Source organism: Tyto alba, unplaced genomic scaffold, assembly GCF_018691265.1.
Source record: "Tyto alba isolate M040663 unplaced genomic scaffold, T.alba_DEE_v4.0 Super-Scaffold_20000042, whole genome shotgun sequence".
NCBI classification, from domain to species: Eukaryota; Metazoa; Chordata; class Aves; order Strigiformes; family Tytonidae; genus Tyto; species Tyto alba.
Window position 1 is genome coordinate 3,696,673 of NW_024881293.1, and position 27,999 is coordinate 3,724,671.

General features: G+C 41.6%; 2 protein-coding genes across 4 annotated transcripts in view; one reads left to right on the top strand and one right to left on the bottom strand.

Annotated features, from left to right (window-relative positions):
• The first annotated feature begins 101 nt into the window (after positions 1 to 101).
• The window catches only part of MTOR (mechanistic target of rapamycin kinase), a 67,229-nt gene continuing 39,331 nt past the window's right edge, over positions 102 to 27,999 (top strand). The window contains exons 1-29 of one of the 2 annotated variants that reach the window (XM_042794157.1): positions 102 to 142; positions 1,362 to 1,525; positions 1,893 to 2,001; positions 3,299 to 3,531; positions 3,904 to 4,104; positions 4,847 to 4,981; positions 5,418 to 5,693; positions 6,012 to 6,120; positions 6,997 to 7,183; positions 7,371 to 7,499; positions 8,319 to 8,563; positions 8,742 to 8,957; positions 9,608 to 9,813; positions 10,367 to 10,489; positions 10,842 to 10,931; positions 11,026 to 11,118; positions 11,639 to 11,773; positions 12,116 to 12,245; positions 12,467 to 12,717; positions 13,588 to 13,629; positions 14,668 to 14,754; positions 15,325 to 15,492; positions 15,718 to 15,830; positions 16,240 to 16,402; positions 16,654 to 16,746; positions 17,461 to 17,607; positions 18,443 to 18,585; positions 19,728 to 19,890; positions 20,032 to 20,177. In XM_042794157.1, coding sequence (XP_042650091.1) covers positions 1,406 to 1,525; positions 1,893 to 2,001; positions 3,299 to 3,531; positions 3,904 to 4,104; positions 4,847 to 4,981; positions 5,418 to 5,693; positions 6,012 to 6,120; positions 6,997 to 7,183; positions 7,371 to 7,499; positions 8,319 to 8,563; positions 8,742 to 8,957; positions 9,608 to 9,813; positions 10,367 to 10,489; positions 10,842 to 10,931; positions 11,026 to 11,118; positions 11,639 to 11,773; positions 12,116 to 12,245; positions 12,467 to 12,717; positions 13,588 to 13,629; positions 14,668 to 14,754; positions 15,325 to 15,492; positions 15,718 to 15,830; positions 16,240 to 16,402; positions 16,654 to 16,746; positions 17,461 to 17,607; positions 18,443 to 18,585; positions 19,728 to 19,890; positions 20,032 to 20,177 — 4,253 coding nt within the window. In that variant the 5' untranslated portion in view covers positions 102 to 142; positions 1,362 to 1,405. The remainder of the gene's footprint in view (positions 143 to 1,361; positions 1,526 to 1,892; positions 2,002 to 3,298; positions 3,532 to 3,903; positions 4,105 to 4,846; positions 4,982 to 5,417; positions 5,694 to 6,011; positions 6,121 to 6,996; positions 7,184 to 7,370; positions 7,500 to 8,318; positions 8,564 to 8,741; positions 8,958 to 9,607; positions 9,814 to 10,366; positions 10,490 to 10,841; positions 10,932 to 11,025; positions 11,119 to 11,638; positions 11,774 to 12,115; positions 12,246 to 12,466; positions 12,718 to 13,587; positions 13,630 to 14,667; positions 14,755 to 15,324; positions 15,493 to 15,717; positions 15,831 to 16,239; positions 16,403 to 16,653; positions 16,747 to 17,460; positions 17,608 to 18,442; positions 18,586 to 19,727; positions 19,891 to 20,031; positions 20,178 to 27,999) is intronic. The other variant, XM_042794158.1, reaches the window with a different exon arrangement.
• Positions 22,160 to 27,555, bottom strand: ANGPTL7 (angiopoietin like 7). Of its 2 annotated transcripts, none has more exons than XM_009975991.3 (5): positions 27,127 to 27,555; positions 25,170 to 25,270; positions 24,641 to 24,835; positions 23,587 to 23,785; positions 22,160 to 22,573 (listed from the first exon to the last, which is right to left on the bottom strand). In XM_009975991.3, exons 1-5 carry the CDS (start codon positions 27,503 to 27,505, stop codon positions 22,404 to 22,406), a joined length of 1,044 nt encoding a protein of 347 aa, XP_009974293.1. In that variant the 5' UTR covers positions 27,506 to 27,555; the 3' UTR covers positions 22,160 to 22,403. The 2 variants fall into 2 exon arrangements, with proteins under 2 accessions (XP_009974293.1, XP_032863386.1); XM_033007495.2 differs by having other exon boundaries at positions 25,170 to 25,273.

Sequence of the window (27,999 nt, forward strand, 5' to 3'; positions counted from 1 at the left end):
TTTCTACTCGCCGGAGGCGGTGCCTATCAAAGCCTTTCTGGGAGGCGATTGGCTAGCAGCCGCTCGCCGGCCCGGCAGGCGCGGGGGAGGGGAGGGCTCGGGGCCCGGAGCGGGGGAGCCGCCGGCGGCCGGGGCGGAGGTGGTGAGTGCGGCCGCGGAGCCTCCCCTCAGCATCGCCTTCCCCTTCCCCTCACCTCCCACTGCGGCGCTCCCCGCTCGTCCTCGCCGGACGGGCGCCCTGTCAGCATTACTGACGCTCCCGCGGGCGGCTCGGCCGGACCGGCCTCCCCTATCCCGCCCCCGCCCCGCCACAGCCGTGTTGCCGTTAGAGGCCCCGGCGGCGCTGCCCGCGCTGCCCCGCCTCACCTCTCCCTCATTCCTCCCTCACTCCCGGCCTGCGCAGCCGGCGGGATTCCCCGCCGGCTCGGGCCTGCCGGCTGCCGCGTCTCTTCGCGGGTGCGGCTGTGAGGGAACCGCTGCGCAGGGCTCCGCGGCTGGCGGCGATGGGGCCGCGGCCCCAGGCTGCTCTTCTCGTCCGGGAGAGCTTCTCCTGTTACCCAGCCGCGGGGAAGCCCTGAAACCGCCTCACGCTGTAACCTCGCTGCGTGTTTGTGAATCGCGTGGGGAATATTTGGGGAAGAAGGAGCTGAAGTTTTGGTACCTTGTGTCGCTGTGGGCCCTTCTGTCAAGTGCTCGGTTTGGGTTTATGTAATCTGAAAATTGGGGGAGTCAAGCCTCTAAAATATTTTCTACATAAAAAAAGGCTCATGAGACAGTTTGGTTACATGTTAAGATGGTAAACATCCTGCTGCAATAATTAGCGTTGCTATAAGTAGACTTCTCATCTCGAAATATCTACTGGAGAGCGTAACACTTCCCAGGCCCTAAGCGCTGAGTCTTCCATTTGTTGGCATAACGCTAGAATTTCTGTGGAGGAACTTGAATTAAAGTGTTCAAGGAGGATTCAGATATGATAATGACAGAGTCATAGGAATGATTGTGATTACTTATTATAGGGCAGTTGTAAACCCTAATCTGACTCTGCTATTTTTTGGCTATTGCTCAACCCTTGATTTAGAATTACATCACGGTGGGGTCAGGCACCTGACCAATATTTTGGTATTTGAGGAACTAGAGAGCAAATAGGCAGGGGGTCAAGATATTATGTAGTGATACAGTTTTACCACAGGGTTGCGAGGCCTAAGGAATATAGTCATTACTTGTAATTTTATGCCCTTCTGTCACAGCGTCCTTGCATGCAATAAGATGTGTGTTTTGGAAACAGGCAGCAGGGGAAGCATTAAAAAAGAAGCTGGGAGATTTCAATAGCTGAAAGCAGTAAAAAAAGTGTCTCTCTGAAGAATTTACAGGACTTGATGCCCCTGAGCCCCAGCATACCACCATCATGTCGGGCACCGTGTCCATTCTCCAACAATTTGCCAATGGCTTGAAGAGTCGCAGTGAAGAGACAAGGGCAAAAGCTGCCAAGGACTTACAGCATTATGTCACCATGGAGCTCCGCGAAGTGAGTGTTGTAAATGAGATAATTTATCCTTGTTTATCATGTAAGTGTAGGGCATGGCCTGGGTTTTTTGGGAATGAAGATTTCTGGAATATGGAAGCTGGTTTTAGAGAGGAAGTGGGGCGTAGCAGGGAGTTTAGCTTTGCCCCAGTAAGTAGGTGGAGTAAGTTGGTGACACAGATGGGTGGTCAAGCACCAGAATAGATAAACTTGATACATCGTGGGCACAAAGAAGAAATGCTGTTTTGTGTTTGTAACATGGTTGATTTAATTTCTAAGTGACCTAAGAAGCATTGTCTTAATGGAGGTTTTGGGGGCAGGAAGGAGGGAAAGAATGCTGAAAGCTGATTTGAATTTTTTGCTTTTAAAGATGAGTCAGGAAGAATCTACCAGGTTTTATGATCAGCTGAACCATCATATATTTGAACTGGTCTCTAGCTCTGATGCCAATGAAAGGAAAGGTGGCATTCTGGCTATAGGTGAGTGAAAGTGCTTAATGCTTCTGGTGATTTTTTTCTTCATGCATCTATATTTAGGGAGAGATTTTCAAAAGAAATGAGCTTTTATAAGCAGGGCCTTGTGTCTGCTCACTACGCTGGGTGGGTGCTAGTTGCTGGGCTCTGAAAATCTGTCTGTAAGTGTCAGCATGGGAGCTGCTGAGTGCTGAGAGTGGCTGAAAACCTGGTGCTTAATGGGCCCTGAGTTCTTCCAGGAGTCAAGCATCAAATGTGAGTGCTGAGCACATGAAAATTCTGTTCTTGAGCTCAGCTGAGAACAGTTTGTGCTGTCCATTTAGATGTATGACGGTGGGCTGACTTTCTCAACTCTCTTCTGAGGAGATTGATTCTTGTTATTTAAATTTACCTGGCTCAATAACAGCAGCTTCCATCCCTGGGAGGGGTTCACATCGTTTCTGCTTTGATTCTGATCAGCTGTTCCATCAGTTGCTGTGGTTGTGCTTTTGTTGTGACATGGCAGAGCTGACTGCATTTTGGCTCTTGGGGAAATCAGCTGGCGTAAATACTTTGCCTTCCAAGTGAGTAGCCTGTATTGTAGCAGTTACTTCTTTAATAACCAAATAGGAGGTGCTTATGGTTTAGACTCACAGACACAATCATCCAATCCCAACGTGTTTGAAGGCAGCGGAATTCCCTTAGCTAGGGAAATCTTTCTTGACAACATCTGATTTTAAGCTGACAGTATCACTTTAAAATTGTTTCTGTGAATTTAGTGCTGTTGAAAGGTGCCGGCTTGACAACCCTGGACACTGATGGCCTCTTTATCTACAGAGCAGGTACAACCCAGGCACTGGCAGCAAAAGCTTCCACCACACTGCTGCCTGCCAGTTTGCCACCTCCCTGGCCGGGAGAGACCGTCTCTAGTGGTGAGGGGGAGAGCAGTTTCCTTGGTCCATTCAATCTTCGGCTTGTCTACTGAGGCAGACCAGCTGTAGTAGTTGCATGTGGATGGATGCCTTTCTATTGGGAATGGGTCTGTGATCCCAGGGTGGATTTTTTTTTCTCTTTCTAAATTAAAATGGGGAGAATCTATGAAGCTACTGGATGCATTTTCCTAACAAGTTCAAGGTTGAAAGAATGGTGGCCCTTTCCTATTGCTTGATTTTTATTTTTTTTTTCCTGTGGATCTGCAGTTTAGGAGGAGTTAATGAGAATCTTTAAGGAATGGATAGGGAATACTAACTCTCATCCAGGGATTACCTACTGTCTGCTTCACTGACTCAGGGAGAACTGACAGCATTGCTCCCTTTCTCTACAGCAAGCCTTATTGGTGTTGAAGGAGGTAACGCCACCCGTATCGGCAGGTTTGCCAACTACCTGAGGAACCTGTTGCCATCCAATGACCCTGTTGTAATGGAGATGGCCTCCAAAGCTATCGGGCGGCTTGCAATGGCTGGTGACACCTTCACAGCTGAGTATGTGGAGTTTGAGGTGAAACGAGCTCTGGAATGGCTTGGAGCTGACAGGAATGAAGGTCGAAGACATGCAGCTGTAAGTGATCTTTTTTTTGTCTTCACCTGTCTTGGAATTGGGATGGTTAGGATTAGTGAATAGTGGTAGGAGATGTGCACAGAAAGCTGCGGAAAAGCTCTGGTCAGGATCAGAATGGCTGCCAGTCCACGTCTGAGAATCTGTGATGCTCTTGTGGCAGATAGTGCCGCTTCATTGCTTCTGCTTTAGCCCAGTGACTAAAGAAGATTAAGACACCATTATGCTAGGAACTGTAAAAGTAAGGAGCTGGAAACAGCTCAAGCTCAGATACATTGACAGTCTAAATAGATGATACTACGGTCTAGAAATGATGAGGTTTGACTATGGGTGTTCATCCTTACAGACTGTTACTGTTTCTCTCCCCACCTCCAGGTTCTTGTCCTGCGTGAGCTGGCAATCAGCGTGCCTACCTTCTTCTTCCAACAAGTTCAGCCATTCTTTGACAATATATTTGTGGCTGTGTGGGATCCCAAACAGGCCATCCGAGAGGGAGCTGTTTCTGCCTTAAGAGCCTGCCTTATCCTCACCACTCAACGGGAGCCAAAAGAGATGCAGAAGCCCCAGTGGTACAGAGTAAGAAAATAATTGTTTTGAAGCAGCTCCTCATAATGCAATGCAAATGATCAAGTGCCCATTTTTAGAAGACATGTCTAAGCTAAGAACCTGTGTCACCTCTGTCAGTATGTCTGGTCAGTAGAAAACTGCCTCCCCTTGAAAGGGTTGAAAATAGAATGACTTATAAAATGAGTAGTTCCTTTTGCCCACTGTAAAAGCAAGCAAGAGATTTAACTCCATCAAGAATCCATTGCTCTATCTGCAGCTCATTTTCAGCTGTTGAGCCTGACCTAGTTTTACAGCCATGTAATCATCTATCTATTGTTATCTCTTACTAGCAGATGGTTTTATTAGTGTAGATAAAACATGAGTGAAAAAGGTAAAGATTCTTTTGTCTGAATCTTAGTTTTGTTGTCATTGTTGTGTGAATTCAAGCTTCATAATATCAAATAAGGTTTAGACAGTGCAGTCAAATGTTGTGAACTTGGTTTCCTCAATCAAATATGTGATACATATATTGATGAAGTTTATACCATGGCATGATTGACTGACTATTTGATTAGTGCTGTTGAAAATGCTCTGCAGCAGAGTCCACGACTTTTAGGTGAATCTGAATTTTGTAGTGTTATACTCCATTATTACTCAGTTGAGGTTTGTGGCTACTCTTGGAAAATTACGGGACATCAGTAAGTCTTGACTGGCAGTACCACTTTGTTTCTGCATGATCACTGAGTTTTTATTTTTTTTCTCTTCCCACAAGCATACATATGAAGAGGCTGAGAAGGGCTTTGATGAGACTTTGGCCAAAGAGAAAGGAATGAACCGTGATGACCGAATCCATGGTGCCTTACTGATTCTCAATGAGCTAGTGAGAATCAGCAGTATGGAGGGAGAGGTGAGCAAGTGAACAAGATGAGGATTATGGCTTCTGTTTGCCAGATTGCTGAGTTGCTACACACTGTCAATCAATCTGGAAATATCCCATTGTGTTTGAAATGGGGCTGTTGGGCTGAAAAGTCATCTGAACATGGAGTCAGAGCATTGATTATTACAAATGAAGTGTGTCAGAGAAATAACAGTAACAAGTTTGGGCTGAGTAGGTGTTAAGCTCTGATGGAAAGTTCTATTAATTGGGTTAATTACAATGAAAAAGATTTTTTACATAGAATGAAGACTCTGTTGCATGTTTTGCTGGATTTTGCTTACTTGATGTTTTATAGCTATTTGGATATCAATTACACACGATGCACCTCAGGAGATTTGGGTAGCACTGTGTTGGGAATCTCTTATTCAGCTACTTTTTAAAAAATATGCTTTTCTACTTTGTCCAGCGCCTTAGAGAGGAAATGGAAGAGATCACTCAGCAGCAGCTTGTGCATGACAAGTACTGCAAAGACCTGATGGGCTTCAGTACCAAACCTCGCCACATCACTCCCTTCACTAGCTTTCAGTCTCTTCAGCCCACTCAGTCAAATGCTTTGGCTGGTCTTCTGGGGTACAGTGCCCACCAAGGAATCATGGGGTTTGCAACCTCACCTGTCCCAGCAAAGTCTACGTTGGTAGAAAGTCGATGCTGCAGGGATCTAATGGAAGAAAAATTTGATCAAGTAAGCATTTGGTCTTCAACTTCTCTTCCAACATTCACAACACCAGTTCTTGTAGAGCAATTGTCCTCTGTGTCATGCTTTAGCAGGCAATGCTGTCTAGTAGTGAATTGAGGCATCAGAAATCATACCTATCCTGGCTTTGTCACTGTCTCTCTTAGAGCAAGTGATTTACTTTCTTTGGAAGGAGTCTTAATTATCCATCTTTCTGATGGACTCTGAAGCCGTATGTCAGTAGAATGCCTTAAGTCACCCAGGTAATAAACATTTGTGCATTACTGCTGATGGCCATCTTTCAAAGCCCAATCTATCTCCTTTCAGGTGTGCCAGTGGGTTCTCAAGTGCAGAACCAGCAAAAATTCTTTGATCCAGATGACGGTTCTCAATCTGCTACCACGGTTGGCAGCTTTCCGTCCTTCAGCATTCACAGGTGACAAGACAGATGGTTGGATGTTAGAAGTGTTGCTGAAATTGGGCTGGAAGTTATCCAGCTCTCTTTGGTCCAGATGAGCTTGTGCAGGCAATGCAGCAGTACAAATGTGGTGCTTGTAAGATGAGCAAAGTCCTCCAATAGAGGATAGTCTTTTTTTTTTTTTTTCTTTGAATAAGTGTGACTTCATATCTCATGCCAAAATGTTGCTCTGATGAAGAAAATAGGTTGAAAACTATTGTCTGAATTCTATGATCAATACTATAAGAGATAGAACCTCTTTTTTGTTTTTTTTTCCTCAGTATGTCAGACTTAGAGTTGAGCTCTGCTCTCTTGCTCCCATTAAATATATGCCAAATATTATCAGCAGAGTTGCCTTCCATTTTCTTTTTTGCACGTGCCAGAAAATATTAAGTAAAAATGGGAGATACCTGCTAGCTTTAAAGCAGTGAGATTAATTTATCAAGCAAGCTTAGGAGAGCATCAGAGTGGGAGGCAAGTCACCAAGCTGTTCTAAGTGGGTTGGAACAAACTTGCTTTTGTTATTCCAAATTTCCTATCAATCACTATAAAAACAAGATGTTTGGATCTTATTTGTGTATAGAACTCGTTGCAATGTTGGGGTTTTTGTTTTTTTTCCTCATAGCTCTTTTACTTTGGTGATTTTTAATTTTTTTTGTTTTTAAAGTAAGCCCTTCTCGGCTTTGAAAATTTTAATATATGGTGACATGTGTTAGCCATTGCTCATGTCAGCAAATTTTATATGGCTATGTCTGTTGCCTCATTTTATACTTGTAAAGGTTTAGTTGTAAATGTGTTGCAATTGTATAAACCTAAATGAGCTCCAACATCTGTATTGTTCTCTCTTGTGGGCAGCTGATCAGTATCTTCCAGACACCATGAATCATGTTCTCAGCTGTGTGAAGAAAGAGAAGGAGCGAACAGCAGCCTTCCAGGCATTGGGTTTGCTTTCTGTGGCTGTGAGGTCTGAGTTTCAAGCTTACCTGCCCAAAGTTCTTGAAATCATAAAAGCAGCTCTTCCACCAAAAGACTTTGCCCACAAGTAAGTATATGAAGGTTAGAGAAGAAAACTGAAACACCTGTTCTTTGCGTAACTTTTGTGATGAGGGATCAAGTTATTTTATTAAAATCAGAGGTACTTCTGTAAGACTGACACAGAAGTGGGATGAGGACAGATGGTTGAAAAATAGCAACTCCTCTTAATTAACTTTGATGTGGTCCCTTTCCAGGAGGCAGAAGTCTGTGCAGGTTGATGCCACGGTCTTCACCTGCATTAGTATGCTGGCACGAGCCATGGGACCCAGTATCCAGCAGGACATCAAAGAGCTTTTGGAACCTATGCTGGCTGTGGGGCTAAGGTAAGTACAAGGCAATGGAGCATATTTTTATATTAGCCACTGGATGGCATTGTTTGGCCATACAGAAAGAGACCTTGAAAGTCTTCAAATTGAGGAGGAAGATTATTTCTTTTAAATGACCTTTCAGAAGATCAGGATAGCAATTTCAGAAGAATAATATGTTTTAAGTGTTAACATGTCTGTTGAGTTACTTAAGAGCATTGGTGTCTGTAAAGAAATCTTTTTGTAGAATAACTAGTGAATTCAAAAGCAATCTCATTTACTTTCCACTATTGAAAAACATTTGGCAACAGCCTGCAAAAATTTAGAAAGCCTCTGAAGGCCAGCAGATGTCTGCTATATCAAATTGGCAGGGAAGGAGAATTGAAGTGCTGAATATTTGCTCCTAGCTTCTTTCACCTTCAAAGCTGACAGTTCCTACTGGGAATTTCCTAGATCATGAAGCTGTTAGTATGGGAAGGTATGGAGAAAGTATCCAGAGAGCAGAAAGCTGTTTAGGTTAGATTAATGTTACCATCTGGAAATTCAGTTGCCTTTGTGTCTAAAAAGGACAAGTAAAAGGAATCGCTTAAATTTGTAAGAGTATTCTAGCACCATTGCCTAATGTAGCAACGTGTGCTGCAGTTTGCTCACCAAGTTCATGCAAGAGGGTCATCTCACGTGCCTGAGTTCACACAAGGACCCTTGTGCCCTATGGGCAGGTGTTGCTGTGATGTGTAAATGCCCACAACTATCTTCTGATGGGCAAAGGCATAAACAAAAAAGCACATCTTGTGTTGTTTCTGTTCTAATGCCTATCTGCCTGTTTCTTGCCCTCAGCCCTGCTTTAACAGCTGTGCTGTATGACCTGAGTCGTCAGATCCCCCAGCTAAAGAAGGATATCCAGGATGGGCTGCTGAAAATGCTCTCCCTTGTTCTAATGCACAAGCCTCTGCGACATCCAGGCATGCCAAAGGGCCTTGCCCACCAGCTTGCCTCCCCTAGCCTCACCAACATCCCAGAGGCTAGTGATGTGGGTAGCATCACCCTTGCCCTTCGTACACTGGGTAGCTTTGAGTTCGAAGGTAAGATGAAATAAGGAAGCAGGGGGCCAAGAGGTATGCAATATAAACAGGAGTGCATTGGAATAGAGTACAAGTAGCAGGAAAACTCTGAGAGCACTTTCTTTAAACACCTCTTCCCTGGTAAGACCAGTAATTGAGGTGTAAACCTGTGTTCAACTCCCCATGTTCTTCTTTCTAGGCCACTCTCTGACTCAGTTTGTTCGGCACTGTGCAGACCACTTTCTGAACAGCGAACACAAGGAGATCCGGATGGAAGCTGCCCGCACCTGCTCTCGCTTGCTCACACCTTCCATCCACTTGATCAGTGGTCATGCCCATGTGGTCAGTCAGACGGCAGTGCAGGTCGTGGCTGACGTTCTCAGCAAACTGCTTGTTGTTGGAATAACCGACCCAGGTTAGTGTGGGGTTCAGAGAAAAGGATTCTCCTACCACATATTAGTTTTAGGACATCAGCAGGTCACAATATTAAGGTTGTGGTAGAATTTGAACATATTTACCACTAACTTAAGCTGTCATTCTTTACAAATTAAAAAAGTCTCCCAATTTCTCCTCCCAGATCTTGATTTTTGAGATGTTAATAGAACACTAGTGCAAAACACTCAAACGGTGCCCTTGGTAATCCTTTGAACTAGGTAGACCCCTGAGACTTCTTTTGCTGTTGCTCTGTGTTGTAGCCTTCAACTTTGTAGTTTGGGAAGGGAATGGTCCCCTCTGTTGAATCTTGTTTTTTTTATTCTTTCAGTTGCAATATGATAACCCAAGATGAGTTCATTTTCTGCACACTGCCTCCAGATGTGCCACTTGTAGGTGCAGGAGGTTGGCATTGTGCTGCTCTGGGTCCTGGGGCAGTGCTGAGCAGCACTGAATCTGTTGGGCTGACCTACTCTGTGTCTCATGTAAAACACTGATGTAGTTTCTCATGCTACGGAAGCTCTCGGCATTTCCCTGAGGTTGTGAAGAATTTTTGAGGCCAGTTTGTGAATAAGGGCAATAATAAGAACAGGACTTTACTGCATTTAAAAAGAAACAAATGTATTCTTACAGACCCTGATATACGTTTCTGTGTGTTGGCTTCTCTGGATGAGCGATTTGATGCTCACCTTGCCCAGGCGGAAAATTTGCAAGCTCTCTTTGTGGCCCTGAATGATCAAGTATTTGAAATCAGAGAGCTGGCCATCTGTACTGTGGGTCGCCTGAGCAGCATGAACCCTGCTTTTGTCATGCCTTTCCTGCGCAAGATGTTAATCCAGGTAATGAAGAGGGTTGCCTGCAGTGAAAATAGAGTAGCTGATATTGAGACTGAGATGGTGTTAAAGAACGGGGCTATCTAGCTGTAGTGTATGTGTGGGAAAATGGGGGGGATATCTGCCTTTTTTTGGAAAATATTTATTACCCAGCTTAGTAGGTTTCAGGAAGTCTTTCTAGTGATAGATGTTTGGGCTGAAGCTCTAAGGATGTATTAGAAAGGAAAGGATAGCAGTCATTATGTCACCCCAAGTTCATTATGCTGGAGTGCTTTCCATCTGTATTGAGAAAGAATGTTTGTTTCTTTTAGGTGAATGGACAGTACCACTTCATAAGCACGGATGGTTTTGGAGCCACCTATTCAGCTTTATGCTAATTAAATTTAGCTTCATTTAGGCATAAATGGCTGGATGGAGCGTAAATGTAGAACACCTTTCACAGGCTGAGATTGATTGTTTTTTCTTTCTGTTGTTGTTGGGACAGGAGATGAGGAAATGCAAAGATATTTTGCCTACCTTTATTTTGCCTGTTCTTATGCTTCCGTTGTCTTTTTTGCAGATTCTAACAGAGCTGGAACACAGTGGTGTTGGCAGGATTAAAGAACAAAGTGCCAGGATGTTGGGTCACCTGGTTTCTAACGCTCCACGCCTCATTCGTCCGTATATGGAGCCTATCCTTAAGGTAGAGTCTCTGTATGTTTCTTGGTGACTTTGGGGTGAGATGATATAGCAAGTAGATACATGACTCAGGAGCTGCAGTTGTTTTGCTTCTTTATAGCAGGAAAAAATCAGATTGGTGTGGAAATTACCTACAGTAATGCTTGTATGTGGCAGAGTAGTGTAACTTGATTCTGGATTTGCAGAAAGTTTGTGAAATGGAAGTTTCATTTAGTGTTGAAATGCTCACCATGATGCAAGTTGACCCCCTGTGGAATCCATTTCAGGTGTAAACAAAAGGAAAGGTAATGCTGAGTACTGTAAATACAGCAAGGAGGCTTCTAAACATACTCTGATGTGTTCTTCTCACCTACCAGGCACTAATTGTGAAACTGAAAGATCCTGATCCAGATCCAAATCCAGGAGTGATTAACAACGTCCTAGCTACCATAGGGGAGCTTGCACAGGTAGGGATACTGCAGGTACCTCTTTGCTGTGCTTGTCAGTTGGTAAGCTTTTGACAATACTAGATGAAGGACTTTGTTTATTGTCTTCCAATAGGTCAGTGGGCTGGAAATGAGGAAGTGGGTGGATGAGCTCTTCATTATAATTATGGACATGCTACAGGACTCCTCACTGCTGGCTAAAAGACAAGTAAGTATTTGACAACTGCACTGAACTTGCCATCCACTGTGACCAAGGCTGTAATGACATAACCATGTGTCCCATCATAGTTGCTAAAGTGAACCTTTAAATCACTCAGGTCTCTTGTGGAGTGTATGGTCGCGCTTGTGGCATGCAGTGTGGGATTGCGGTGGCTGTCTGTTGTGACATGGCACAGAATTGTTAAAGGAAAAGAATAAGGGGGAAAAAAAAAAAAAGGAAGCAGTTTTTATTGGAAGATTTGGGCTCACTGAATTGAATGTCTACTTGAATTGTATCTCTGAGTGAAGGCAATTATGGCAGTCAGTCTAACAAATTGTTGATTATCACTTTCTTTACTATTGCTTATTAAAAATCACTCTTTGTAGAGGCTTTCAAACTGTGGACTGTGGTTTACAGTGTGATGCTAAGATGCTCAAAGAAACTTTACAGAAGTTGAATTACTGATGGATCAGGAGACATAATAAATTTCCTGATCAGAACTAATCTTCTCTGGGCTTGATCTTTCCAGGTGGCTCTTTGGACACTGGGACAGCTTGTGGCCAGCACCGGTTATGTGGTGGAACCATACAGGAAGTACCCAACTTTGCTGGAGGTGCTTCTGAACTTCCTGAAGACTGAGCAGAACCAGGGCACCCGTAGAGAGGTATGAATATGAAGCTATCACACAACAACTTCTAAAAATTCTTGGGGGATAGGGCTGTCAAATAAATGTGTCTACATAGATTTGGTGGGGGAAGGCATGTGAAAGATCATTGTTGCAGTTGATAGAAGTACAATAAGCAGATTTAAGAGGGTGAAAGCATTGAGTCAGTGAAATGGCCTCTCGCAACTGAATGGAAAACATTGATGTTTTTTCCAGGCAGTCACTTTAGATCCAGGTCTTCTCTCTTTAATCCTCAGGACCTTTCCGGACATGTGGGTTCATGTGTTGACTTTTGCCTTGGAGAAGTTCTGATGAATTTTCTTTTTGTTTCTATCTTATCAGGCTATTCGTGTGTTAGGGTTGCTGGGTGCTTTGGACCCTTACAAACACAAAGTGAACATTGGCATGATAGATCAGTCACGGGATGCTTCAGCTGTCAGCCTCTCAGAGTCCAAATCCAGCCAGGATTCTTGTAAGCATCTGAATTTATTTCAATTGAATAGCTCTGCTCTACAAACAGGTCTTGATTTTTTTTGTTTGTGTTGTTTTTGTTGTTTTGTTTCATTGTCACAAGTTTGTTTCTTTTTCTTAACAAGTTACTAGTGTGCATGTTTTCACCTAACTCAGGGGCTTCTGAACTGATATTCGAGACCATTCAATCTATAGGTTGTGACATTGCCTTTTTTTTCCTAGCGGACTACAGTACCAGTGAGATGTTGGTGAACATGGGAAACCTCCCTCTGGATGAGTTCTATCCAGCTGTCTCTATGGTGGCACTGATGAGAATTTTCCGAGACCAATCCTTGTCCCAACACCACACTATGGTAGTTCAGGCCATCACCTTTATTTTCAAATCTCTTGGGCTGAAGTGTGTGCAGTTCCTGCCCCAGGTCATGCCAACATTCCTTAATGTAATACGGGTTTGTGATGGTGCCATCCGAGAGGTGAGTGTACAAGGGGACCGCTCCTCCTTCATTCCTCTTCCTCCGCCCTAAAATAAGAATCCATTTTTTAAAAGAGAATGCGACTGGCTTTGGGCATTGCTGTGCTATGTGTTGCTGCCAAGCATGCTGCAGAAGTGAGGTTCAGCTTTGCTTTTTCTCTCCTGTGAGCATTTGGTAGAATATTCAGTGGAAACAATTTTTCTGCTTCTTATTGAAACAGCTGCTTCTGTGCATAATCCTTAGAATGCCAATGTTTGATTCTGTTTTTTTATCAAGCTGGTCTTGTTCAGGAAAACAGCCTGTACAGCTTCCAGAGCTTTCAGTGATCTCTGCATTAATGTGCTGTTGCAAACAGTATTATTAAATAATAGAGGTAGATTCTTTAAATTTCTGATGCAACCATGTACTTTGGGTCATTTATGAGAAGGAAAATTCAATTTGTTACAGTCTGCTAACATTTAGAGCAGTGTGGGTGGTGATTCCACAGCAGTGCTTTCTCTTCCTTCCCACTTAAGTTACAGTTTTAGAAGGAAATGAGAATTGTGTGAAGATAATAATGGGCTTAAGGTTCACCTAACCAGAGATGGCTGCTGTTTGCCAAGCCTTTTCCTCAGGCAGCTGAAAATAATCTCTGGGGTGGGAAGGGCAGTTTGTACTAGTTATTGGTACTGTGTTTTATAGGTGGGATGGGTGCTCCCTTAGCAGAATCCCCACCCTGCTATAGAACCGCTGTTTTCTCCCAGACTGAACTACTACTCAGATTGGAAGGAAAACATCTCACACGCCTGGGTTGGCCGAACTCCTAGACCTGACTGATCTAACTTGCTTGAAAGCTATGCAGTTGTGCACACTCTGTTTAAAAATTTTCAGGTAAAAGAAGATGGTGAAAGTGTACTGGGGAGAAGAGCTGAGGTGGGTACGCGTGACACTAAAGCCTAAAGGAGGCAGGTCCTTGTCCTATATGTAAGCATCCTCTCACTACACCAGAAAAAAAAGGCATAGTACAAGAGCTCAGGGTTAATTTTTGGTAAATGTAGGTGTATTCTTCTCACTAAAGAGGCTGATGTTACTGCTTTCTTTCTTAGTTTTCACAGACATTGGTTATCTCTCTTTCTGAGCTCTACTTTGTATTTTGTCACTATCGTCTTCAAATACTGCATGAAAAAAAATTAAGTTATATACTAAATTTAATTTTCCTAGAGGAGAAAAACTATATTTTGTGGACAAAGCAATTTAACCCATGTTATTTCATCCCAGTCTTGAAAGTAAATTCATTGTCATGAGTGATTGTATTGGGGCAAAAGGAATTGCAAAACTGTCATACTATATCCAAATAAAATTGTCTTGGTCAAAATCCTTCTATGGTACAATCAACCACCTTTCAAAAAAATTTATTTCTGGCAAGGACCAAACTCTCTTCCCCAGTAACTTTTCACCAATGTATCTTGGTGGGGATGGGAAAGAGTACAGAAGAGTATCTTAAAATGTGTGCCAGTTTGGTTTACAGGAAGAGGGAAAAGAATAGGAGCTAAATTTTTGGAAGCATCCTTCAAACATAAATTACAAAGCTCTGTAGTTGAGGTGTTTCTGCTTGCAAGCCTGTTCTGAAACTTTATAAAATTGCTGACACATTATAAACACCTGTTTGTATGTTTGACTGTTTAAGGTTTTGAGCTCACAAAATTTGTCATGCAAGTTGGCTGGGCGGGCAGGGGGTGAAACAACCAAAAAACCCAAAACCACTCCTCCCACACACCCACCCACTCAAAAACCCAAATGGCTGAGCTGAAGCTGCCAAGAATTTAGCCCCAGATTTTGAGCATAGGGGAGCTATGCATGCTATTTGTTTGGTAAATGAGCTTGCGATTGGCCTGTGAAACACCATTTACCCAGCATTGCTTTTGACATTTGATTAAGCTACACTGATCACTACACATTTCTTCCTTCCAGTTCCTCTTCCAGCAGCTAGGGATGTTGGTTTCCTTTGTGAGGAGTCATATTCGTCCCTATATGGATGAAATTGTCACCCTGATGAGAGTGAGTACAGTCTTTAAACCACCATTTTACTGTCAGAAAAGGTGGATGCTGTTTCTGTCTGTATGTATGTGTTACTTCATAAACTCATATGAAGTGCAGAATTCCATGCATTTGAAGTAATCGTATTTTGAAGCAACATGTGTTTGAAACAATATACATTATTACTAGTAACTGCAATGAGAGCAGCTCCTAGGTTCTGCTAGTGCCTGAGTTCTTTTGTACTTACTTATTTCAGAAACATAGTTTTAGCAAGGAGGGTTTGGAGTTCATAAATAGGTGGCATTTCACTTCATTTTCACTTTGTGAAAGTGTTTGCAAACACTTAGAAGTATTAGGAAAAATCATTTGGCTAGAAGTTGTTTTTAACAGCTAGATACTGAAAGCACAGAGTGTTTTAAAAACAGACCAAAACTGCCAATTGATATTAGTCTTTAAGGGAGGCATAGTCCCTCCCTAGAATGTTGAATGTATCTAGAGACTGTTTTCTGCCATTTGCTTTTCTTGTAATTGGTACAGCTCAGTTGAAAAACTTTTAAATTTTTTTCCCGTTTTTTTTTTCGCCTTCTGTAGGACTTCTGGGTCATGAACAACTCCATACAGAGCACAATTATCCTACTTATTGAGCAAATTGTAGTAGCTCTAGGAGGTGAATTCAAACTCTACCTGCCTCAGCTCATTCCTCACATGTTACGGGTCTTCATGCATGACAATAGTCAGAGTCGCATTGTCTCTGTCAAGGTGAGTGGGAAGCTTCAGCAGCTGGGCTGATTCGGGTATTGCCGAAGCAGGAGTGTGCCCGATGCGCTGTGCTCCAGCAGGGCTTCTTGCTTGTGTGTTGCAAGCAAGTGGGGTAAGTGCAGTTCAGCAGTGGCAGGGTTGAAGCAACTTTTCACTGTATACTGCCTTATTTAAAGCGCATCTCTTATGCAACTTTGAGTCACATTGGGTCATTTTTCCCTCCAGCTATTGAATGCGATCCAGCTCTTTGGAGCTAACCTGGATGACTACCTTCATTTGTTACTACCTCCCATTGTAAAGCTATTCGATGCGCCAGATGTCCCAGTGGTGGCTCGCAAGTGAGTGTTGGTGGATTTGCAGTCTCTTTTTGCTGTGATATCCAGGTTCTGCAATGGCTGCCTTAGCCATCTATAGAATGAAATACCACTTAATTCCTTCTGTGGGTTTTCTCTGTGTTAAATCATTATGGAAGGTTATTTTTGGTTGGATGTCACAGCACTGTTACTAGCTTTTCTTGGGTATACACTATTACTTTTTGGCTTTCACCTGCCAGCATTTTAGTCACTGCAGCTTGCAAGCTGTCCTGCAAGTACTAGCTGCATTAACAGAGTTCTGGTGACCTGTTTTTCCTATTGCTATTGATGCCTAGGAAGACTAAGCATGAATCGCTTATGTATTTTTGTACCTCCTTTCTCTTGTCTTATACCAAGAGAGGTAAGTCTTCCGTTCTTTCTGTTCTGACTTTAGAGCTGCTCTAGAAACAGTGGACCGCTTGACAGAGTCCCTGGATTTCACTGATTATGCTTCACGGATTATTCATCCCATCGTGCGAACACTAGATCAGAGCCCTGAGCTACGAACAACTGCAATGGATACCCTGTCCTCTCTGGTGTTCCAGCTTGGAAAGAAGGTAATATTCTTAGTATTGGAAGCTCATAGAAGGAAGGACTGTCCCAAAGGTCAAGGCTCTAAAGTTGAATATTTGTAATGCACTCACTCTGAATTTTAAAGAAAACAGATTTTTCTTCTCTTAGTTATTTTGGGAGTTACTGAAAGCAAAATTTCACAGTTGGCTTCTTATAAGATCAGTGGAACAAAGGTGGAATTTTAATGCTCTTGGTGACATGGAGTAACTAGCTTTTGATGCGTTCCCCTGTACAGTACCAGATTTTTATCCCGATGGTGAACAAAGTTCTGGTGCGACACAGAATTAACCATCAACGCTATGATGTTCTTATCTGCAGAATTGTAAAGGTGAGTTGAGGAGTATATAGCTGTTTGCATAAGGGAGCTTTGGGGATGTTTTCTTCTTGAAACAGATGTAGCTGGAAACTTCACTTTGAATTACTCAAAATGAAGAATGATGATTGCTGTATTTGTGTGTCAAGTACCACTTCTTAAAAAGGCTTTGAGATTGCATTGGGAAAATTATTGTCAATTAGTATCGCAGTGATTTTTCTACAGGAAATAATCAAGTTCTAGGTAAGAACTTACGTTTGTAGGCAGTGTCATAACTTTTTTCTCAGTACTTCTTGTATGTGGATTTATCCTATTTTTTGCACAGTTTTGAGACTTAAGGAAGCCTTGTTATCTCAGTATTTTCTGTAGTATGTCCCACGTTTCAAAACCTCAGTAACTGCTTTTCATTTTGATTAGTGGTAAACAAGTAATGCACTGCTGGTTTAGGCTTACTAGTGAGCCAGATAGGAAAGAGTGCTTGTTTTAAGGTGTATTAGTTTGGCTTTTAATGCTAGGAGCTAAGACTTCTTACCAGTTATCTTGAGTAGGAAAGGGATATCATTCAAGTTCTCTCGTTTGAGGTGTAATCATTATAATGAAACACAGTTGTTTGATTCACAAATTTTACTGTGAGATTGAATAGTGCTCCGTCTTTATCATCCGTTTGGCTTGTAGAAAGTTATTTTTATATGTGTGGGTGTGATCTTCATTGTAAGCCACTTATTGTAGGGCTATACTCTTGCTGATGAAGAGGAGGATCCCCTGATTTATCAGCACCGAATGTTGAGAAGCAACCAGGGAGAAACTTTGGCCAGTGGTCCTGTGGAAACAGGTCCCATGAAGAAATTACATGTTAGCACCATCAACCTGCAGAAGGTAAGGCTGGAGTGCTGCACAGCATGAGTTTGCTGCTGAAGGGAGGAGCTACTGTGTGCCGCTCATCTAAGGAGTTTGTCCAGGGCATGTAAACTACATTTATTTACATCTCTTTGCTGTTGTCAGTTCTGTACAAAACTGAGGTCAAAGTAGCGTCTGAGACTTTCTTTAAAATTAGGTGTTAAGCAACTTTAAAGATAGGAGCAACTGAATTATCACTATTAATGGCTGTGAGGTAATATTGACGCTTTCTTGTTATGTGAAGTATGAACAAGACTTCCTAGATTGTAAGGAATCATCTGTAGCTTCTAGAGACATCTATTTCAGAGCCTGTGCCTTTTTTAATCAGCCACTTCTCTTATATCATAGTGCTATATTCTCTTGAAGCCAGTGTAGAACTTAATAGCTAAGTACTGGCTAATTTGATCAGTAAATGCATGTAGCACTCAGTTCAGTAGTGGGATAGGTGGGTTTGAAAATGCTTGACTTAAAAATGTAATTATAAACACATTAAGTATTTTTAAGCTGATGTTTCAACGGTGGCTTCAGTTCATGATGTATTTTTGTAAGGGAAGAATTATTCAAATACAAATTATTCAAATTATTCAAATACTTGGCAATTCATGATAGGAATATATTTTGGGAAGATTTCTTAGAAATGAAACTGAAGTACTGCAAATTATCTGGTAAAGGTAATGGATTGCGGGGAATTGAGAAGGGAATCTCAACAATGTGATTTGGAGCTGTAAAGTAGTAATGCTGCCTACTGATGGATTTCTTCTGCTTTTGGATAGCACTTTGTTTGGTAGTTGAATTGTCTTGCTTTGTACCTCAGGCCTGGGGAGCAGCAAGAAGAGTTTCCAAAGACGACTGGTTGGAATGGTTAAGAAGACTGAGTTTGGAGCTGCTGAAAGATTCTTCCTCACCATCCTTGCGCTCATGCTGGGCCTTGGCTCAGGCATATAATCCCATGGCTCGGTAGAGTAATTCTGTTTTTTTCAGATCACTTGAGATTGCAGATGCAAACCAGATATTATAAGTAGAAAAAGTTACTTAAAAGCTCCTAGGTTCCATAAATAGATAGTTCCTTCTATGGGACAAATCAAATAGCTGGCAACTTGATTTCGTTTCCACCCTTCCCAGTTGGCTGCTCCGTGATGTGCACAAAATCTTTCAGTGGAATTTTGCATGTTAGTCTACAAATAACATAAGGCACATAAAAGTGAAGCTGGAAAAACAGCAGAGCATGAAATAGTTTTGAGGATCTACTGTGGGTGAATAAAAATGCCTCTGAGTAGAATAAGCAGCAGTGCTTTATTTCTTTCGTAACCAGTATGTCTGGAGGAACTTGTGAGTTCCTGTAAGCAGTTGCCTGTCTATCTCCATGATATACACTGGTTGTCTCAGTCCATATGAATCTGACTACTGCTGTTTGAAGAGTGTTCATTCCTGGTTTAATTTTGTCTTAATGTGAGTTTTATAACTTTTGAAATAGAAGGACAAACAACATGATGAAAGTTCCTAGGTAGGCAGAGGTAATGCTGGTGTCCTCCACGTATGTTCCATGCATCTCAAACCCACCCCGCAGTATTTCGCCACAGTACTAGCAGTGACAAGGGCTGGCACCATATCTGGTTTTCATCACCTTTCCTCTTTCTCAAGCTTTGCCACTAAAACAAACTCCAGCTTTTGCAGTCCACTAGTGAGCACAGAAGACACGAGTGTTGTATCATGTGTGTCCAGAGAAATGTACAATGATTTTTTTCACTATATTTGCTTGTGATCTAAGACAGACTAGGCCTGTTTTTTTATAGCGGAAGAGAAGAGCATCCTTGCTGCTATGAAGAGTTTGTTTTAGCTTAAAATACTTGCTAGCATATGGTAGTACAGTTTCTACTATTGTAGTATATCATCCTATTACATATTTTTAAAATTCAGGTTTCACTAAGTATTTGGTACTGAAGTTAGCTTTATAAAAACTAATCATTATTTGTTGCCGGTAGGCATATAAATGCATTTTGTAGCTCTGTTTCTCTGGATATGAAGGCAAGTCCACTGTCAAGTAGACTTTTTCTCATGAATAATGAATCCCCACCTCTCACTCTTGTTTTCTTCCTCAGAGACCTCTTCAATGCTGCTTTTGTTTCATGCTGGTCTGAACTGAATGAAGACCAGCAGGATGAGCTGATCCGAAGCATTGAATTGGCCCTGACTTCTCAGGACATTGCAGAAGTCACTCAGACACTGCTGAACTTGGCAGAATTCATGGAACACAGTGACAAGGTAGAGATGCTGTTAGGCAACTCTTTCCTAATGCTGGCTAGCTGGCTGATGTCTACTCTATGGAAAGGGTGTGAAGAGTTCATGCAGACTTTTTTCTTTTGTTATACTCATCCTGTTTTTGATGTATGTCCTTCTACCCAGGGTCCACTGCCTTTGAGAGATGATAATGGCATTGTCCTCCTGGGAGAAAGAGCTGCAAAATGTCGAGCGTATGCCAAGGCCCTTCACTACAAGGAGCTGGAATTTCAAAAGGGTCCCACCCCAGCCATTCTAGAATCTCTCATCAGGTAGGACCACAGCTGAGATTTCTGCTCTTGCATCGGTACCCAATTTAGGATGCCATTAAGGTGAATCTAGACAATTCTTAGGATTTCACTCGCTGCCACAACACTTTGCTGTGGGCTTAGTAACTAGCTTACAAATGCACGCTCCTAGGTGCTGAGTTCTGCCTTTCTATTATGTGGTTAAATTTATGATAGAAGCTGTGGAAAGTTGTGCAGGAAAAAGTGGAGTCTTCTGATTTCTACCTCCTACCCTTCAAGTTCAGTATGGGATGTTGTAGAGTGGCGGTAAATTAGGTGAGAGAGATTTCTACACCTACATATAAATAAGCCAGAAAAGCTGAAGTTCTTAATTAAAATTTCTCATCAAATACTACTCATCTAGCTTAGGTAGGCCTCATTCTTCATATGTCAAACAGAAGATTTTACAACAAGAGTGTGTTGTTTCCTGAGCTTTGTCAACAAGATGGATGTTAGCCTGAAATACCTGCACAGAATTTGGTACTAAACTATATGTTTTAAAATGTGAATCTCAGTTTCGTATCACAGAAATGTTAACTCTGCCATTTGAGATGGACAAATTGATTTTGGTTGAGCAAAAACTTAGCTTTGTCTCTATGCAGTGAATTTTTCAGCCCTCTTACTTCCTTGGAGTTGTGCTTTCCTGTTTTTTCCCCTCTTTCATTCATTCATTCATCCTTTGTCCTCTTTTTGTTTTTCTGAGGAAAATACAGAATTCAGTGTATTCCCTTTCTTGGCCACAATCTCTTGTGTAGCTGTTTCTTTTGTGTATCAAAAAGTAAGTTAAGGAGCAAAGACTCAAAGTAAATCAAGATTAAAAATGAAAGACAATTTATTAGAAAAGAAAAAGTTTAGAAATCTTTAAAAATCCATTTTATAGACCACAGTTAAAATAGTTGCAACTATAGTTCCACACAGTTGAAATTTACAGTATGAATAGTCAAACATATGTAAGACAATTCCCGAGACACCTTTCTCTTCCATTTCACACAAGAATGAACAATTTAAATTAGACTCAAGCTCTCTTTAAGGTGAAAAAAAATACATATATTAACTATAGCTATCTTTTCCAACATATCCAAACAGCGGTATGGCTACAGGAGGAGTCTCTTTAACTGTTATTTTTTAACACTGTGTTATGTAAGGGAGAGGCGTACTGATTTTTGACATAACATCTCTTGGTAACTTGTAATTGGGGTAGTCTTCAGAACAGATTTTAATATTCCTCAGCATGGTATGCTAGCAAACATTGCCTTATGTTTGAATAACTTTTGACACTTATGGATTATCTGGTGTGTACTAATGTCTTTGCTTATGAATACAGTGATTTTAAGTGTTGGAGTTGAGTCTTCTGGCTGGGTGGTTGGGTCTGTATTTTTTTTTTTTCCTAACCTGTGGTTCCCTCTTAGCCTTACTGACATACAGCACATTTATGTTCTAACCTGAACATAATTTTGTGGCAGCCCAGAAAGTTGCTTTCTGGTTTATCAATCTTTAGGTGGTCTGTGGATATGAATAAGCATCACAGAGCATATGGGACAGAGCCTTCCTCCAGGGTTACTATCTCCTGGGTGCAGCCCTGTGGGGACTTATTTGAGACAGTAGCAGGAGATGGCAGTAAAACTTCATGAGAGAACCTGGGCAATACTAATTCATCCAAAATTTTTGAACTTCATTTTTTTTCCTCTGTGAGAATGTAAGCCACTTATTATACGCTAAAGAAAGGTGCATTAGGGGTGCTTCTCACCGATTCCTCTGGTTTGGTTTGAAATGAGTATGTAGTTTTTGTTATTTGAGTCCCTCTTGGAAGGAGTTACTCAGCAATGCTTACTCTTGACACTGAAGGAAAGGCAACAAGGAGGGTTTCGTTTTCTAGTCCCTGCCTGGCTGGTTAATATCAAGTCACAATGCTAGTGAAAACACCAGTAGATTTTCTGAAGGTGCTGTAAGTGCATTCTGTTCTAACCTACTCTAACACAGTATTTTTCCCTTTGGAAAGAGCCATAAGAGGAGGAAATAAGTTTGAGCCCTGATAACACTAGTGGCTGTGGCTGGTGCTTAGTGTACCTTAGCATTTGTGTGTGTACGTAGCCAGTATGTAGCTGTTGTGCATAGATGAAATGAGCAATTATTTGGCTGATTTTGATCTGTCCATTGCCCACCTTCTGTGCAGTGGCATCATGTAGCTGTACAATCAAATATTGGTTCCCTCTATGGTTTGAAATCCTCTGGCCGGATCTTCATCTCAACTCGCTTCAATGAATAGGTTGATCCATGCCATCCATACCAGGTGATGCCATCCATATTCTTGGTGTGTTCTCCTTTGCGGTAGTAAACCCCATTCAGATTGGAATCTGTGCAGCAGTTGTACCAATATCCACCTTTTCAGAAAACAAATTAATAGATTTCTGGTGAGCCATTTACTTATAACAGGTATGTTTTGTGTTAAGAACTATTGCTCTTTCCTGAGGAGAGTGACCACAGTGCATCATTTCATCCCTGGAGCCTATGGCCCTAATAGCTGGGATTGCAGGTAAATTAAAATATTAACATAGATACTAAATACATAAAGGCTTTACAATTACATAGTCAAATTAGCCCCATAGGTTTTAATTTAGTTTGCTCATTCCTCTTAATATTTTCTTGATGTGTTCCTGTCTCTGAGAGTTAGCATAGGAAACAAATTTGGGTTCTTAGTTTGGGCATCTTAAAGCATTTAAAAGGCTTCTAGACTCTGCAAGTAAGCTGCACTATTTTACTGATACAACAGTTTTATTTGGATGTCACATGGGGGCGTAATGGGGAAATGAAAAATAAAGAGCAAGATGCAGTGAAGACAATTATCTTTGTGACAGACCTCACGTAAAGATAAATTGAATGAAGAGAGTAACCTCATTTAGAGGTTCTTAATAGAGTAGGAATAAAGATTAGAATTCCAGTTGAACCTTGAGGTGCATGTAGGATAATAATACAGGACAATAAGTACAAGTTGCTAATACCAGAACTAGAAACTTCATAAAAATATAAGAAACAGTAAAAACCTTATAGATACACAGGAGTATCTTCCTGGATCACTAAATTGCATGAACATCTGAGATAGTCTGGTGGATTGGCAGATATGTATAACGGGCTGGGTAACAGTATGTGTAGGTGAGAGCACACACGACATCATCTGAAGAGTACTGACGTCTATAACGTACAGTCTGGCTCTGTGTAAATCAGGCTTAACTGCCAGGTATCCCACAATGGGTGTGTTTTCCAGAATTGGTCACCTCTCCCTCGATTTGCCACCCAGATGCTACTTATTAGTTACTTGGAAAGAGGAAGTCTTGAGGTCTCTACAAACTACTCAGGCAGCTCTTTCAGTACAGGGAGGTGTTTATGTGTGTTTTACCTTTACGGAACTGGGCACAATCATCCACACACTTGTCATTGTCCTTGTCCTTTGTGCTGAAGGCTGTGTTGTTGTGGTACCTTAGGGAGTCACGCCCTGTGTTGCCACTGTAGTTTCCCACAAAAAGACGATAGCTATTTATTTCATTGCTCAGGGTGAATTGCTTATATTGCGCATAGCGTATGTTACCTTCCCAGTCCTGCCACAGAACAATGAAGAAGAAATAGATCCTATTAGAGTAGTTATGAAAAAACTCTCCCATCTGTAGTTATATACAGTGCATGTTGTGTATTCTTTCTCAGTCTTAGATTTTTCACCTTTTTTTTTTTCCATTTCAGACTGCAGAAACTTATCTGCTAAGGCAAAGAAACTTTCCAGAGCAAAGCATCATATTTCCAAGTCTTGTCTGCGCTGGTATTAAGCAATATGTATGGAAACCTGGTGCACAGCTCTTGCATTCAACATCCTTGTCTCAGTGTGCTGCCTCAAGTAATTTTTTTGTTCCTCTCTGAAACAGTGACTTTTAGATATAAAGCCTTTCAGCTCACTTTTTCTGTTATACATATCCCATCCCTCAAAGCTATTGTACCAGCTATAAACTAGCCTAGATCAAGCCTTTTGTAGACTGTAGAAATTGTTTTGGGGTAATACAATGCAAACTCTTTTGTACACAGGCTGGAAGGAAGTGCTGTAAAAGGAAAAGACTCGGAGTCCTTAAAACTTTAAAACTCTCTGTGAATCTTGAAGTCTGAGGTGTTCAACAGTTAGATCTCTGTATGCAGTGGGTTCCACAGGATTCTCCAGAGCCCCACATGTTCCCTAAGACATAATCTATATGCAGAGATAAGGTTGTCCTGCTGACTTTGCAGGGTGGAGAACATAATTCTGTCTTGTCCTTGAATGTACCACTAGGTCTATCCTATCTCCTCCTCCTTTAATTAAAGCATGCAAATTCTTTGGGTCTCCTATATAGATAGGAGATGATATCTGCTACTAGAGAATCACTTTGTACAAAAAAAACTTTGGCTGCTGAAATTAAGAGCTTATTAATTACCTCCAATTCCACTCGCAGAACAGTGGGGCGTCTTGAAAGTCGGTAGATATTTTCATTTCCCAGCCAAAAATCTCCCCGAATATTGCCAAATCCTTCCCTGTACTGTTTCCAGTCCCTATTGAAAGATGTCAGACCGACTTTACGTCTTTGGATGACAGTCCAGCCACCTCCATCTGTTTCCATGTCACAGAACACCTACAACAGGAAAAAAAGGCAGTGTTAACTTGTCAGTAGACTTAGGAAGGTTCAGTTCTCTTAACACAAGACAAGACATTGTTCCAGATTTCACAACTTGAAGAAATTCCTATTTTTTTTTAAAAGCCATGGAAGAAATTTAATAAATGGACCCTTTTTCTGTTTTCCCTCTTAAAGGTACACTTCTTCCTTCCTTAAGGTTTTTGCCCACATACAGATGCTGATTCAAAGTGCAGGGTATCATAGCTCAGTATGCGCTCCTTTCATCTCTGTGGTATTTCTTGATTATATTTGAAAAGACCTGTAATATGCATTGTGTACTTGACATCCTTACCTCCAGATCTGGACTCCCCAAAAATTCATCAGGAGGTAGCTTGTAAACACCAGAAATTCGGTAGTTCTTCTGGTAAAGTGATGAACAGTCATAGACAGCATCTACTTGAATAAGAACCAGAAAGTAAGAATCTGAACAGCAAGAACAACTCCCCTGTAAGTGTGGTTTCTGTAAAGCTTAGTTTGTAATATAAGGAGTAATTAAGTGAAGATGGCTTCCTGTAAGTCTGATGTTTTCCTGAAATGGTTTAGTTGTGATCAATGCATGCATTGGAAAAAGAGGTTGTAGCACTGGCTGGGACTTTGTGATGTTTGGGGTTTTTGTTTTTGTTTTTTTGGTTGGTTGGTTGGTTGTTTTTTTGTTTGCTTGTTTGGGGTTTTTTTTGTTGTTTTGTTTTGGGTTTTTTTTTTTTGTTTGTTTTTTTTTGTTTGTTTGGTTTTTTTTTTTTTTTTTACCTCTCCTATCCAAAGAGACATCTCTGCTTTCTCTTCATATTGCCATTGTCTGTGTCTGTGCTGGAAGGTAAAAAGGTATATATTTGCTGTGTCCCATCCTGTCCCCCCCAAATAATAATGGACTTATCTAACAGCATAGCTAGACCTGCTGCCAGATGCCTGTTTTGATGGTGTGCTTGAACAGACTAACCAAGTTTGTGGATGAGGCATATTTGCTTAGCACCTGTGGCACGAGAGCCCGTGACAGAGGTGGTGGCTTTTAGCTGCAGTCCATCTGTCAGTCTCTTGCAAGCCTCCTTTCCTCCTGGTGTAGTTGCTGACCTGAAGATGGTAAAATGCATGGCTGTTCCTCTAAGGAGGATGAACTAGCTGAGGCAAGGCTTTATCCATTCTGGCAGTTTCTGATTTAGTACAGACTAAATGTCTCTTACCTGGTGAGGTGAGATGCATCTGTTTTAAATACCTTCTGGGCCAGTTTCTTCTGTGTGTTATTATTTTTTCCAAACCTTTACTACAGCTCCAAAGACATTTGTTATGGTATAATTTTTGTTTAAGAGCTACTGTAAACAGTGATGTGCCAAAACTAGCCAAGTGGAACTTTTTCTTAGAATAATTCAGTAAATAGATTTAGAAGTTTTTCCTTTGAATTAAAAAAAAAAAAAAAAAAAGGTCCAAATGAAGGCTTTTGGCAAACCCAGTCATCCCAGACAGCAGCAGTTTCTTTTTAAGGAAGTTTTAAGCTTGTTGCAGTGAATTTCATTTTAAGAGAAAAGTCAAAAAAGGTTACGCTTTCTTCTAGAAGTGGCTTTACAGGTAACTGACCTACAAAATGCACCTCCATTCCCTGTTTAGTACAGGCCTGTGCAATCACTATGTGCAGTGAAATTTTCCCTCAGGGAGGAGAGAATTTTGAACAATTGAACTGTGGTCTGGCTAGGCTTATATCACAGTTTGCATCTTGCACCATCTACAGCCTTGAATTTTTGAGAATTATCATTCAAATAATGAATCACTCTTTTAGTCTAGTTCAGAGATAGTCATAAAGATACAATTATAAATCTCCATTAATGCTTGGAGAGCATGTCTAATTGTTTTACCAACTTCTAGTCCTCTGTCAGCACTGTGAACACAGAAAATATTACTGCCAGAGCCATTCCCTAACAAAGCCAGCTCCCTTTCTTTTTGGATTGGTACTGTAGTGCTCAGAAAATGAAATATTAGGCTGAGTCCCTCACTGTACAAATACAGTAACTGTTCAGTTTTTCCACTCCCTGATGACAAACCTACAGATATTAAAATACAGCTGGATCTTTGGACTTTTGACAGATTAATTCAAACTAGTTTTCTCAGGATCACCTGCTTACAGAAGTACTTTAAGCAGAAGTATTCACTATACATACTTGCTAATCACATTAGTAGGACATGCTACCATTAAGAACTAGTCATTAGTTCATTTTGTCCATTAAGAGGTGTATTTGGGAGCTTGGTGACTCCCTCCTTACCAGCTGAAGTTTGTGTGACCGTCTGAGCTGCCTGGAGTTGCATGATATCTATTTGGTTGTTCATTTCGGAGTATTTGCTCTCAGCATCAATGAGGCGGGACTCCATCTGCTTGGTGCTCCCTTCCAGCTCCATCACCTGCATGATCACATTCACCCAGTCACCTTCCTGCTTCTTGCTCAGCTCCTGCAGCATTCTGCTCAGGTTGGCTACTTGCAATTTGAGCTCCTTAATCTCATCACAGCAGACTGTCATCTTGGACTGTGCATTCCCATTGATTGTTCTCCTTTTAGGAGGCTTCTGCAGCAGTGCTGGATAGATTGCCACAGACAGAGTGACAATGCAGAGCCATGCCAGCTGAGCAGTGGATCTTGCTGGCATGTTTGCTTACAGCAACAGAGAACTTTCAGCTGACTGCGGGTAGTTTGAATGCAGCTGGGGTAGGTATGAAATTTTCTGCAAGTGCTACAGCAGACTGGTACCTAACTTTCTTCCAATGAAGTGAGTCTCTGAAGGTGGAGCCTGAAGAAGTAGCTTTTTTTCAGACCCCTCCTGTCAGAGGCTATGCACTTTAGAAGTCTGTCTCAAAGCATCTTATATACTATTTTTCTGTTTACCTCCACCCCTCTGAAGCTATGAAGATCTTTCTGGCCCCTCCCAGTTCATCTGTTCATATCAGGTGTTTACAGGGTGAAATTGGACCAGGTTTCAGCCAAGAACGGTTGGGGAGAGCAGGAGAGATTTCACTCGGTTCTGTCTTGAAGGGGTGTGGGAGATGGCTCGGAAATGAGGAGAGTTTCCAGCAGTTATTGCCTATTGGATTGTAGCCCTCTTGGTGACTAGTTCTGGCACTCCAATAACATAAGAGCATTAGA

Excerpts from the sequence above, each read along its gene's own strand:
- ANGPTL7 (XM_033007495.2), bottom strand. The coding sequence starts at position 27,505 with ATGCCAGCAAGATCCACTGCTCAGCTGGCATGGCTCTGCATTGTCACT. Across the intron at positions 25,274-27,126 it reads GGTCACACAAACTTCAGCTG|TAGATGCTGTCTATGACTGT; the intron begins GTAAGGAGGGAG and ends TTCTTATTCAAG. Across the intron at positions 23,786-24,640 it reads TTCTGCGAGTGGAATTGGAG|GACTGGGAAGGTAACATACG; the intron begins GTAATTAATAAG and ends GTTCTGTGGCAG.